The sequence below is a fragment of the Poecilia mexicana genome, unplaced genomic scaffold (assembly GCF_051168715.1).
Source record: "Poecilia mexicana isolate PSO_F unplaced genomic scaffold, ASM5116871v1 scaffold_16, whole genome shotgun sequence".
Lineage (NCBI taxonomy): Eukaryota > Metazoa > Chordata > Actinopteri > Cyprinodontiformes > Poeciliidae > Poecilia > Poecilia mexicana.
The window spans coordinates 10,677,816-10,690,963 of record NW_028263385.1 but is presented as its reverse complement, the minus strand read 5'-3'; the positions used below and the strand labels follow the sequence as shown (position 1 = coordinate 10,690,963).

General features: G+C 37.9%; 2 protein-coding genes across 2 annotated transcripts; both read right to left on the bottom strand.

Moving 5' to 3' along the window:
• Positions 1-691: 691 nt before the first annotated feature.
• vsig10l (V-set and immunoglobulin domain containing 10 like) lies at positions 692-7,316 on the bottom strand. Its single transcript, XM_014984761.2, has 12 exons — positions 6,796-7,316; positions 6,272-6,598; positions 5,466-5,738; positions 5,112-5,378; positions 4,699-4,941; positions 4,297-4,578; positions 3,075-3,167; positions 2,465-2,689; positions 2,262-2,381; positions 1,865-1,905; positions 1,216-1,302; positions 692-1,122 (listed from the first exon to the last, which is right to left on the bottom strand). The coding sequence occupies exons 1-12, from the start codon at positions 6,866-6,868 to the stop codon at positions 1,048-1,050; spliced, it is 2,106 nt and encodes a 701-aa protein (XP_014840247.2). The 5' UTR covers positions 6,869-7,316; the 3' UTR covers positions 692-1,047.
• Positions 7,317-8,092: 776 nt separating this feature from the next.
• etfb (electron transfer flavoprotein subunit beta) lies at positions 8,093-12,737 on the bottom strand. Its single transcript, XM_014984781.2, has 7 exons — positions 12,577-12,737; positions 11,437-11,595; positions 10,198-10,356; positions 10,026-10,088; positions 9,263-9,421; positions 8,753-8,960; positions 8,093-8,668 (listed from the first exon to the last, which is right to left on the bottom strand). Exons 1-6 carry the CDS (start codon positions 12,628-12,630, stop codon positions 8,790-8,792), a joined length of 765 nt encoding a protein of 254 aa, XP_014840267.1. The 5' UTR covers positions 12,631-12,737; the 3' UTR covers positions 8,093-8,668; positions 8,753-8,789.
• Positions 12,738-13,148: the final 411 nt, after the last annotated feature.

Genomic DNA, 13,148 nt, shown 5'->3' with positions numbered 1-13,148 from the left:
AGCATGACAGGTGGGGGTATAAAGCTTCTAGTATTGATCATAAATGATTAGAAAAAAGGAAATAAAGAAAGTCAAATTCGTAAACATGACTTTCTCTTCTGGGAAAAGGAGGGTAGTCACTTTTCTCTTAGCCATCTCTGACAGTGAGGCCCACCCAATATTAGTTTCCACAGGAAGTGAGCAACATGTCAGTCAACTTGTCTCATATAATAGCAAGTTATATTTATATTTTAAGATGCAGTCGACCTTATTTGTGTCTCATGATAGACTAAGTAATCTCCTAAACTGGTGGAGATGATAAAATATTTTGCTTTTCTGTACACGTTTCTGTCCTATTCTCTCACACTGAACGGTCTAAAGAAAATGTCATCTTCTCTTAGGCCTGGTTCTGCATAGCTGTTCCTCCCCTGCCAATGCTGCTCTTTGTAATATGTCTTTATTTTTTCAAAAGAGCTAACTTTTAAACATGCAGAAAAATGTTTAGAAAATTAAAGAAAAGCTATCCATTTGGTCGGATTTGAGATTAACTCGTCTTATTTACCTAAAACTGAATTTAGTTCATGTAATTTACCCAATTTTACTGACTGAGAGTTAATGGTCATTGGTTTCTAAAACAACGCCCGATAGATATTGTATGTTTTAGATTTTTAAGACCTTTCAACAAGAGAAAAAAGAATATAAAGCACATTGATGAAGGCAAGTATCACCACTTCATGTTTATTGAAGGTATCAGTTCTGTTTAACTGGACATTCAGATGAATTCATGTCATTCATTACTCCACAGCACCATCTGCTGGCCAAATGTATGAACACCAGCAGCAATGTATGTTTCAGCAAGCAAGATGAATTTCCTGATTGATATACGTTGTGCAAAGATTAACAGATTATTCAACTTCAGCACAAAAACTTACAAATTACTAAAATAATATATAATTTTCTGTTTACCTTTAAATGCAATTTCAAGCACTTGAAAAAACAGTAGCCTGGATTTGCATTTTTATATATAAAAGGTCAGTTTTACAAAAATATACACGTCGATTTACTCGTTTAAACTGTCGTTGCAACTCTGACTGGGGCAGGTGGGACAAACATGGGTAGAGTCCCAGATCTTTCAGACGGCATCTGGAATAAAGAATACAATAGAAAAAAAAAAAAGTTAATTTGAATAGGATTAGCAATTTTCAATATGTGCTTCCTTTGTATTAGAAAAACTACCTGGTGCAAACTGTTGTAGTCAGGAGGAGGCCTAAGCCCTCTGTTCAAAATGTTGTGTGAAACTGCCTTAGGCTGGATGGTTTTCACCTAGAAAGCAGAGATAATGAAAACTTCTGAGACATATTTAACTCTGGGAACAGTTAGATAAAATTATCTTATGGTGGCTAAACTATTTCCATAAAGCTGCAGCCTCATTGAATTCAAGGCTTCAACTAGGCAGTCGTTTAAAATTACTAAAATCAATAACACCATTTCAAGTTATGATTTCTAGGGATTTAGTGTATGTGCTCTGTATTTGTAGGGTAGTGGAGGGTTAGTTCCCCCTTTGCCAATTAGGCTATATTTATAGGAAGAATTGCGAATGGATAGTGAGGAAAATCTTTTACTTGGTACCGTCTACAAACACTGTTAAACAATTGTCAGTTTGGGATGCCCATGTTTACTACAGCAAATAAAAAGAACAACAAATGTTTAAAAGGCCCTATAGCCTGAATTAACAAGCATCTGGAATACTGAAAATTGATAAACTTTCAGAAAAATAAGTTTGGTGTGCCGCCCATTTTACAGCCCACCAAGTGTTGGCATACGTGAATATTTTCTCATCTGTTGATTCAAAGGTTTATGTAGGCATGTAATAAATGAATCAAACCTTCTCAACTGCTCTGGAAACTGGATATCGTGTCTTGTTGCCTGGACAAACAAAAACAAACAAAAATATTAATATCTTTCAAACATATTTAAGACATCAAAAACTCCAATCCTCCCAGAGAATTGCATGCAAAGATCATTTATATTTAGTTGTACTCTAAAAATGAATCAATGCACTTTGTTCTGTAAATTATATTGCGAGACAGTTCCTGATGTGAACAAAATTATTCATCACCCCAGTTTGCTATATACAAACAAATAAGGTGGTTCAACTGGAGGAGTGGGAGGCTGAAAATCCCCTTTTTGTGACTTAAGTACAAACTTTGATTGCATTTGGAAGTAAAATATAACACTAGAATATTGATACAAAAATGTGAATGTTTCATAACTTCACTTACTTTTTTTCTTGTGGTGGTAGAAAATTAGGAAAATAATGCCAATTAGTAGGACGAGGACAAGAATGCTGCATGGGATTCCAGCTGCAATGCCGGCAATGGCAGACCCACTCAAACCATCACCTAAAGTCAGCAAGTCAGGCAGCTGTCAGCAGTTGTCAGGATACAAACAAATCTGAATTATTTGACCAAACAGATTGCCATACCTGGGCCAATTCTGTGAACCTTAGAGGGCTCTCCATCTGTTAGCCGAGCTTTGGGAATGATTCGAAACCTGTATGTCATATCAGGATCAAGCAAAAAGACATCTGTACTCCTAGCATACCCAGGTTTCTGCTGAATGATGCGGTATTCTTTTGAACTTCTCTTGGGAACAGAATAGCCACCACTGTGGCTCAGAAGATCGGGTCCTTTCATTTGGATGTCAAAACCTTAGAGAAGACAAAAAGTTACATTTTGTTCAACTCCATATTTCAATCATTGCTCTTTTTAAATTGGCTAAATTAGTTGATAATTTTAACAATGTAAACAAACTGACATGCTTTTCTTTGAAGTTCTGTTCTTAAATGTTTTCCCAAAAATATAGTCTTGCTCAGCTGAAAGCTTCACACGTCGCTCAGTGTTTACACCCCTATATTTTGTGAGAAGTTGCTATATTCAACATTTAGTCAGCATTTTTCCAAGAACACTTCTGCTTAGGTAGACAAACAAAGAACAGGAACGGTGGGAAGCCATATTTTCCAAAGAGATCTTTCTGTGACGATAAATCAGCTTAGAGCTTAGTCAGTTGCTTTCCTTGAGTCATTTCTGCTTTACCTGTAACCAAGGATGTAGGTGGGACCTCCCAGGTCAATGTGATGATGGTTCCATCTTGATTAGGGAACAAACTGGAATCTGAGATAGTCGGTCCTGGGAAGAGATTTTGGACAAGCAGAGAGACGGGGAGTTGATGGCATGTAAAGACTGGAGAGCTTTGTTTAAAGGGAGAAAGCACTCTCAGGCATTACTTAGCTCCCAACTAAGAGCCTATTGTGTGCTTTCGTCCTAGAAATCAAGTCCAAGAAGGCACATGGAACAGAATCCCTCAAACCATTGCATGTCAACATAAGCATTGGCCGTTTGTAAGGTCATGAAATAAAAATCATCTTGTGCGGGAATTTTAAAAACTGCCTCAAATCAACTCTAGGAAGTTGGATATAATGCTTCCATTTTGATCTTTTTCTGCTACTGTTACGTACGGTCTCTTTAGCTGCACCTACTCGCCTGCGTTTTCTCTGATATGTGTCTTTAAATGTTAAAATTGCCCAAAGCTCATAAAGCAAACAGTTCACCTCAAAATGTAAAGTGCAATTTAAACAATCTCAGGCCGATTCATAGCTATGAAAAGTTTACAGGCCATTTTGAACTGATTATAGACCTACCAGTTATTATTGCAACATAAAACATCATAATTACATTTAAAAATGGTAAAATTAGTTTTTGATGTCCAATAAACATATTTCAGGGTTTTTGTGGAATTCATTTGCATGGAACATTTCAGCAACAAAGCTGTTCAAAGTGCTTTACATTAAAAAAAAAAACAACAAAAAAACACAAAAATAAAATGTTGAGGTCATATGCAAGTTATTGTAGATCCAAAGAGGTTTGATATACTGTTTTACTAAAGCATCTTTTAAATTCTTTGGCTTATTTTGAAGGGTCAACCATTTTCTATCTTTGGTCTAGAATCTTTTTTTCTAAGTTAAGCAACAAGAACAGATTAAATGTCCTTTCATTTAAAATAGTTGATATGTTTTGCCAAATTTAATAAATGGTAGAATCCATGTCTAATTTTAGAGGTCCTGCTATTAAGCAACACACTGCATAGCAATGAACATTTTCTGTATCAAAAAAGTTTTAATTTGTAAAAAAAATAAATAAAAAAGTAAATAAAATGTCCATGTGCATCAGCTGCTGTCCTCCTTTTTCACGTTATGACCGTAGTCTAGCCACCACTGCTTTGGGGATAGACAGAGGGTTAGTATGTATTCAGCTGTACCTTGCAGCTGAAACAGCTTTCTCTGACTGCCCAGTGGATTGCGACATGTACAGGTGTAGTTTGGCGCAAGCAGGAAAGTGCTGATGTTGTAACTGCGAATCTTCAGCTGTGTGGCGTCACTGCTGATCTGGTACGTCGACCCAGTGACGACAGACTCATTTCCCTGGGACCATGAAACCACAGCAGGAGGGGACGCCTCACTGACACAGCGGATGGTTACTGCAATTTTTCCATCCGAGTCAACAGAGGTTTCCACAGTGGGAATAAAATTTCTGGGACTTTCTGTGTAGCAAATGGAATCTTGGTAAGGGTTGTTCTTGAGGCCAAAGCACCGTTTTGATTGAAAGACAGGTGTTCATATAAATTCAATAAGACATAGGAGGGATAACAATAAAATATTACTTGCGGTAATGTTGCAGGTGTTTTGTTCAATTGGATGCTCTGCTAAGCAAGTGATAGTTTTGTCAGTGAGGTTAGCCGAGGAAGTAACAGTGAGGCTGAAGGTTCCAGCTCCGCTGCTTGTATTACTTAGCGCTGGGAAAGACAACTGGGCTTCTGGCGTTCCTCCTGCCCACTTGCACTGATACTGCAGGTCAGCGTTGTTCACAGACACCACAGAGCATGTTGGACTACCCAGCGGGACATCTGTTACCAGAAAAAAATACCTAAATGATTACAAGTCTTAATCAGACAACAGGGGTAAATTTTCATGTACACACTTCATATAAATGCTCTATGTTCAGATACTTTCAAGCCAATGCTAAGAGAGCCAATTTAAACAATTAAACATAAAATTAGAAGTGTTTTTGGCATACCGTAGACATTTAAAGTCACATTCTTCTCGCGTTTCTCCTTAGTCAGCTCATTGACCACTGAGCATGTATAAGAGCCTCCTTGACTGGTCTGCACGTTTGTCAGATTTAGGACTCCTTGGTGAAAATCCGGAAGAATTTGACCCCCAAAGATCCACTGAGGAATTGACAGTGGGAATCCTTCAGCTTGGCAGGAGAAAATCAGAGAGTCCCCTGCTTTGTAGAAAGGTTGAATTGGCGGTGGCTCGACAATGGGCTCATCCGGCCCGTCTACAACAAAGCAAATTTAAACAAAACATAGAAGGATGCGCACACAGCTTTTAAGAAACACTCAGAGCAGAAGAGGATTCATCTCACATAGAACAGTCACATTCTTATGTGTGGTCACGCTGCTGAAGGGGTTCATCAATGTCACGGAGTATGATCCCTTGTCTGTCCGGTTAGGTCCAAAAATTACAAGGCTGGCTCCCTCTATCAAATAGTGTGTGCTGTTTTTCAGGTCTCTTCCATTGAAGCGCCATATTTCTTGTTCAACAACACCTTGAAGCATGCTATATTGTAATGTGAACCGCTCAGCTCCCTCTTGGGCAAAGTCAGCCTCTGTGATCAGAGTCACATTCTGGATAATTTCTGTAAACAAAAATGTTACGGATAAAAGCAACTTTGCAAACTGGATCCATATTATCAGAACTCTTATCCATTTACAGGTGCATCTCAATAAGGTACATCAAAACCGTTGTTCATGTGAGATAGCTTCATTACACATTTCAAGCATTCATCTCCTTCCATTTTGATTATTAATTAAACCAAAAATTCAGATTCTCAATCATTGAATAACGCTCAAAAGGTCATGGCTTTCCACAGAGAGTCATATCAGGTATATTACTGGAAAATAAAGTAGGATGAAAAAAAAAGAAGCAGCATGCACAAAGAAGAGTCACAGATTTGATTTTAGGGAGAGGCACAACTGTAGATGGAGTCAGCACCTTAAGAGCCACCACCCACAGATGCAAGTCCTATGAAACCTTTTGAAGCTCTGCACACTTAACTTCAGAATAGTTGACTTTATATGACTAATGTGAAAAGTTCCACTAAATATTACACATGTAGTCAGATCGTCTGTATATTTAATGCACAACATCTCCCACATTCCCTTAACTCACCATAAATATTCAGAGTGAATGTCGCTGAAGCTATTCCCTGCCCGGACTTTGTTAGTTCAACAGTATAGCTTCCAGTAAAGCGCAGTGGCACATCTATAAAGGTAAGAGATCCATTCCTTTCAATTTTGAGCACACTCCAGCTGTTACTGGCTATATCTGGAGGAAAACTGGCATTTATAGTCCATGTCCCCACAGGCAGAGGTCCTTTAAACCAGGTAACCACTGGATCAGAGGCACCAATGTAGGGCACAGCCAGAGTCACGTTGGTGCCAGCTAAAGCATTCACCAGGGTGGGAACAACAGGAGACACGACCAGGCAGTTACCACCTGCCAGGAGGAGAGATGAGTTCAAAACTTAAACATTTTTTCAGTCTCTAAACTCAATAGATGGTCCTGCAAGTTTTTTTTTTATTCTTATTTTTTTTTAAATATTGCCTCTCAACAAACCCTCAGTAAAAAAAAAAAAAGAACAACGTATACAGTAATATTTTCTCTTGTAAAAACTGAAAAACACCGAGGCTCACCTTGAGATGTTAGGATAAACAAAACAGAGACAAGCACTGGCCTCAGTTTCTGAATCCCTTTCAACCACGTCATCTCAGGTAAACAGAAGAATCTAGGAGCTCATCAAGAAAGTGGAGAAAAATTAATTACGTTTCTGTAAAATCCAACATGGGGAAAAAAAAAAAAAAAAAAAAACGTCCTTGGCCTCAGACTGACTTGCGCGAGGGTTCCTGAGAACTCGAGCTGCGCGCCGTGAGGTATTCACCTGTGAAGAGTCAAAGCCTTGATTGTTAAGAGGCCACGCCCCTTCAATGCAAAAGAACGGGAGCCTTATTTTCTCTATTTCAGGATAACAGGGGTATGTTTGTGCTACAATTTCTTTGTAATTTGCCTTCTATGAATGTTTCTTCAAGACTGATGCCATGAGTATTTAATCGTTATAAAGTTAACCAGAATGGGATATTATAAATCAGCTGTTAGCTACCTCGGCGTTTCTCTTCTCATCTGGATGGAAAAAAGTCAGACCAACTTATATTGACGTTATTCCTCATATTCAGCCAAGGGAAAAAAAAATCAAAATGATCATAAATAAACACTTTCTGTGAATCAATATGGGAGTTTAACTTTTTGGATGAAATTACTGGAATAAACAACTTTTCAATTTAAATTTATGAAGACTCAATTGTATGCATAAAGAACAGCCAAAATACATGAAACATATATTAAAGTGAGATTGCTTGTTTATTTGCTAGCTTTGTTGTTCCAGTGTTTATCTGCCGGGGCTGTTCTGCCACTTGGGGGGCAAACAAAGGTAAATGGTACATCGTCAGTGGAAAAGCTTTATCAAGTGCTAACATACACACACACAAATAGGCTATATAAAACCTACTGTGAATATGTTTCATATAAAAAATGATTTAGTAATGCGTTTCTTCGTTATGTGTCTTACATATCTTGTTAAGGGCTATTAAATTGTTGTACAATAATCTCTAGTGGTTCGCCGAGGCCCTCTAGTGGTAAACACAAAAACAAAATCTGACGTACAAATTCAATGAACCTCACTGTTTAAGATCCAAATTTTAAAAAAAATAATAAAAAATGTATCCTTTTTAACTTTTGAACATTTTCTGGCATTCTTTTTTTTTCTACGTGATGTGCTTCATGGTCAAAGATATAATATTGGTAAAAAAAAAAAAAAAAAACGGAAAAAATACATCAAATTTGAGATGGTGATTGGATTAAGTTACAAGATTGAACATTGTTAGATTTCCAACTAAAAATGAATGCAAAACCCCCCCCACAAAAACACCACATTGATTATGAAAAAACTGGCTGCTTTATTGTCATGGAGATATTCTGTACAATCAACAGAGAATTGAGGCGCTTACGGTAAAAATTCAGATTTATTATCTCCGCCTGAATATGCTGACACACACTGTCCAGTCAGTCCCACAACAAGTTATAGATACATTAATTGTACAGATTAGTGACAGCAGTGAGAATGATCTTGAAAAAAATGACATCTACATGTTTGGGTCCATATTTACAAAATACCATTTACACCTCTGAACATGTGTGGCGACATTACAAGATGAAAAGCTAATGTTGCGTCGCTTTCAGATGCATCCTACAGTTCTTACATTTAGTCTAGTTTAATTTATTGCATAAAGTCTGTTTCCTTAGAATTTTACCTCTTATTTTTGCTAAAATGCAGATAAAAAATATATTTTCGGGATAGTATGACTGAAGGACAGTGAGTCTCAGTATTCATTTTCTCCTGTTAGTACCAACTGCACATGCTCAGGAACAACAGTTGCAAACAAGAAGGACAAGACAGATACAGAAACTCATTCGGTTCCTGTGCATGTGGTACAGTCCTAAATCATCAGAGTCCTGCAATGAGAATAAGGAAGACAGAAACAGCAATTAATATTTCACCAAATTCTTGTTGCTTTGAAAAAACTGACTAAAACTTACCACTGTTGGGATGTGTGCTCCTGTCCTCTTGAAGCCTTTATACCTTTCCTGATTCCTTTAGTTTTCCCACCAGGTCTTCCACTGTCTCCACCTTCATGCCTGCTTGCCTCTGTGGGGGGTCCTCAACCCTCAGCACCTCCAGTTTTGATGTGAGGTTCACACCCAAGTCTGCAGGCTTCACATTAGCAATCTTCTTCTTCTTCGCTTTCTGAAAGAAAGAAATAAGAGTTGCGTAATACAGGTAAGAAACAAGTGATGCTTAGCATTAAAAGATTTAAACTAAAAACTATTTATATACTCAATTTGACACAGGGTTTTCACAAATAAAAATCTGAAAAGTGTGGTGCGAGTTCTCCAGAGAGAGTATTTTGTATAATCATATTTTACTTTAACTGATCTGTAAAATGAAATACTGAGAACATTCAGCAACATTATCTAACTTTACTCAAAATGGCTGACACAATGTTTGCATTTTTTCTGTCTTTGTGAACATAACTTCCTGCTACCTACCATAATATTAGGCAGGGTGGCATATCTGGGGGTGTTGAGTCGAAGGTCTGCAGTCAACACTGCTGGTGTGTTGATTTTTATTGTTTCTAGCCCACCATCGATTTCTCTGACCACCTTAATTTTGTCTCCATCCAGTGTAACCTCTGATGCGAAGGTACCCTGGAGAAGGAGAAGACGGCACGTATTCACTGGAACAACCCTGCTACAAATGAGTCCATCAAAAAACAGAAACACCTGCCTTTCAACACAAAGGTGCTGTGAAAACTGAAGAAGCCAATTGGTTGTTACTATACACCATCTGCTGGTGCATAGGTGGAACTACAATGCTACTTTTACAAACCTACTTATCTCCTCTTTGGGGCATAAACTATAAAGTGATACAAAATAAATAAGCATTTACTCCCACACACAGATTTCTACATAGCTGTAAATAATCTTGTCCAATCATCAGATTTGTTTACTGTCAAAGCACCATGGTAATAAAAGTCGTTTGGTAGCAAGTTGTGCTTTAAGAAAAAAGAAATCATCATTGGACAACAAACTGAAAGTTGGACCTAATCAGCCTTTGACCAGCTGTGTTGATCTGAGCAGGAACACTGTAGCACTAACTGACCAGAGCCAGTCTCTGCTCAACCTGATAAGGTTCTGTGAACAAGCAGCCAACCTGCTTCTCAGCACTGACACAACACACTTGATTTATTTTAATCTCACAAATAAAAATAAGAGACGGATTTGTTAAAAATGTATTTCATTTGCCACTTGCCTGAGGCCAGTCCAGTAAGGCGGCTGTCATCTGACCAGTCTGATTACAGTCGTCATCAATGGCCTAAGAAACAACGATAACATAAGTAACAAACCAACCATTCATGGTAAAAAAAAAAAAAAAAAAGTGATTTAAAAAAAATATATGTAGGAGATCAATTTGCGACTTTGACCTGCTTTCCAAGGATGATGATTTGAGCGTCCTCCTTCTTGGCCAAAGCAGCCATGATTTTAGAAACCTGCAGAGGTCCAAGGGTTTCATAATCTTTCCCGCTCACTTCCACATGAATGCCCCGGTCAGCTCCCATGGCAAGAGCAGTACGAATGGTTTCCTGTACCAAGGAGACATAATTACTTTTCAATATGCCTATGCTAATTTCTCCCAGATGACTTAACATTTGCTTGTTATTACTATCCAAGCTTAAAAGTCTATGTTGCCAGTTTCAAGTAACCCCTGTTAAACACATTTGATCAAAAACACAGGGATTTAGTAATTAGATTCAGCAAGCTAAAAAAATGTACATCTACATGTGCTACAGCACTAGTATTAGTGAGAACTGTGCAAAAATCCCACCTTTTATGGAAAAATGACAAAAATCACTGCCATTATTGAAAGAAAGCCATTAGAATCTCTGCTTTGTCCTCTGGTGAGATGAAACGAAATTAAACTTTTTTACCTGCATACAAAGTTCTAGACAAAAAGCAATGCACACGACATGTTAATTGTGAAGCATGGTGATGGCAGGATCATTCTGTGGAAATGTCTTTCAGACATTAACTGAAACGGGTAAGAGTTGATGGAAAGATGATACAATCCTACATATAAAGCCAGAGCTTCAAAAAAAAAACTTCTTCATTAAAGCATATTCATGTGTTAAGATGGCCGAGTCAAAGTTCAGATCTTAATCAGACTGAGGACCCGAGGCAAGAAAAAATTGTTATTAAAAGCTCTTCATTTAATCTGACTGAGCCAAAAAAGAACAGGGGAGAAATGTCATTTTCTAAACTAACTCTAAAACACATGTGCCTCTCATGGCAGCAAAATGTGGTTCTACAAAGTTTTTACTAAGGGAACTTAATAAAAAGGTATTTTTACTTTTTTTATTTTTAAAACACTTTAAAAGTCGTGCATCATTTCCCTTTGATTTCCCAAATGTGCGCCTCTATCTGTTGGTCTATCGTTTAAAATCCTAATGAAATACAGAAATACAGTGGGGTTGTAATGTGGTGAAATGTGAAAAGTTGGGGATCTTCACCATTTGACATTCGATAATGGCAGTTCTTTTCCAGACAAGGCCTAAACTTGGTAAAATTGAACATTTTTTGAACAAAAACAAAGAATTTGACCAAAATGTAAGTAAATAAACCCCCACCAAATTCAAGGGCGTAAAATCTAACCACATCTCTCCCACCTGTGATTGCTGTGGCCCACAGCTGACAGCCACAACCTCCTTAACAAGCTTCTTCTCCTTCAGTTTGACCGCCTCCTCCACAGCGATCTCACAGAAGGGGTTCATTGAGTGCTTCACGCCATCCGTCACAACGCCAGTGTTGTCTGGCTTTACACGAATCTGAAGAGAAACATAACAGGAGAGAGACGTTGAAGAGCTTCCACACTGTAGGAGTAATCCACCAAATCTGATAGAGAAAGCACAAATTTCATTTTCTCAGACAAAAAGAGTAAAAGAAATCACATTTGTGAAAAAGATTAACATGTTGAGATGTGGATCTCTCTATCTTAAGATCTCAAAGTAGGGCTGCTGATCCTTCATGTCAAGAAGAGCCTGTTAAGGTGATGTTGCTAAGATCAGAAATTCATGTTCACTTGTAAAGTTCTGTCCTATCAAACAGGATTGGAAACAGACTGACCTGAAACAGGAAAAATCTTTCAAAGACACAAAAACAAAACTGCAGGCAGTTAGTTTTCTGCCCGTTTGTCAGTTCACAGCATGAATGAGAGTTTCATTATATGATCAAAGATCAATATATCAGTGACTTTAAGTGATGTAATCTAGCAGTTCATTGGATTACTTTGTAAAACACAAAGTTGAACTAAAGTACATTTTCTAAACTGCTTCTGTTGCGTGATCTTCTGCACAGATCCAGTACTGAGGGAGCTGCAACTGCACAGCAGAGATCCTGCTGGGGGCAGCTGGAACAGGAGAGTTCTTGCTGTTGCATAGACTTCATGTAGCTGTTCATGCTTTTTGGTTCAACTGTGCTCCAACTCCCAGAGAATAACATATGAAAATATAATAATAATACTCCAGAAATTGCTTCCTGGGAAGACAAACTATGCAGTCAGGTACAGATTACACAACTGTAAGATATGAACATGACAGGGGGCATGGCTGCGTCTATAATCAATGTAAACTGCTCTCCAGTCTTGCAATTTGAGCATATAATCTTTGAGGCAGGTCATAGTAAACACACACAGTAAAATTAATAGATATTGGTAGGCTAACATTAGCTTTCAGAGTCAATGACTAAAGCACTTAAAAATACTGTTAAGAGGGAAATTATATCAGCTGGAAAAGTAAAATGCTGTTTACCTTAACTGCATAGTCAATGACACGCTTTACTCCAACAAGAACACGGCCCGACATTGTGCAAAAAACAATTAACAATCAGCCACCGTCAGAGTCACCGCTGTGCACCTTCACTCAAGGAGGACAAACCGGAATTATTTCACGGTGAAACCACCGTACATCAAAACCGCCTACCATTTCAGCCAATCATACGCAACTCTCTGACAACTTCCTGAGTGCTGATTGGCTAAGAAACGGTTAGTAGTGTTGTTGAGTTCATCGGGATAGTGTTACGATTTCAGTGTTCGGCTGGTAAAGAATAGTTATTTCACTTTGGGTGGTGGATAATCATAATCTCCTCAGAAGTAATAAAACTAATACTCAGAGTTCCCCACCTTTTAAAACCACGGTAACTATTTTAAGCAGAACGTTTTATTGTGGTGCTCATATATCAAATGTCGCATAGAAAACCAAAAGAAGAAAGGTTCCGGTTTATGTGGGGCAAAGTTCACGGTTTAGAGTGGTGTTTGACTTTACTGTAATTCAAGCTAAATAGACACAGTTCGTACTTAATTACTTATTGAATAATAGCTGTG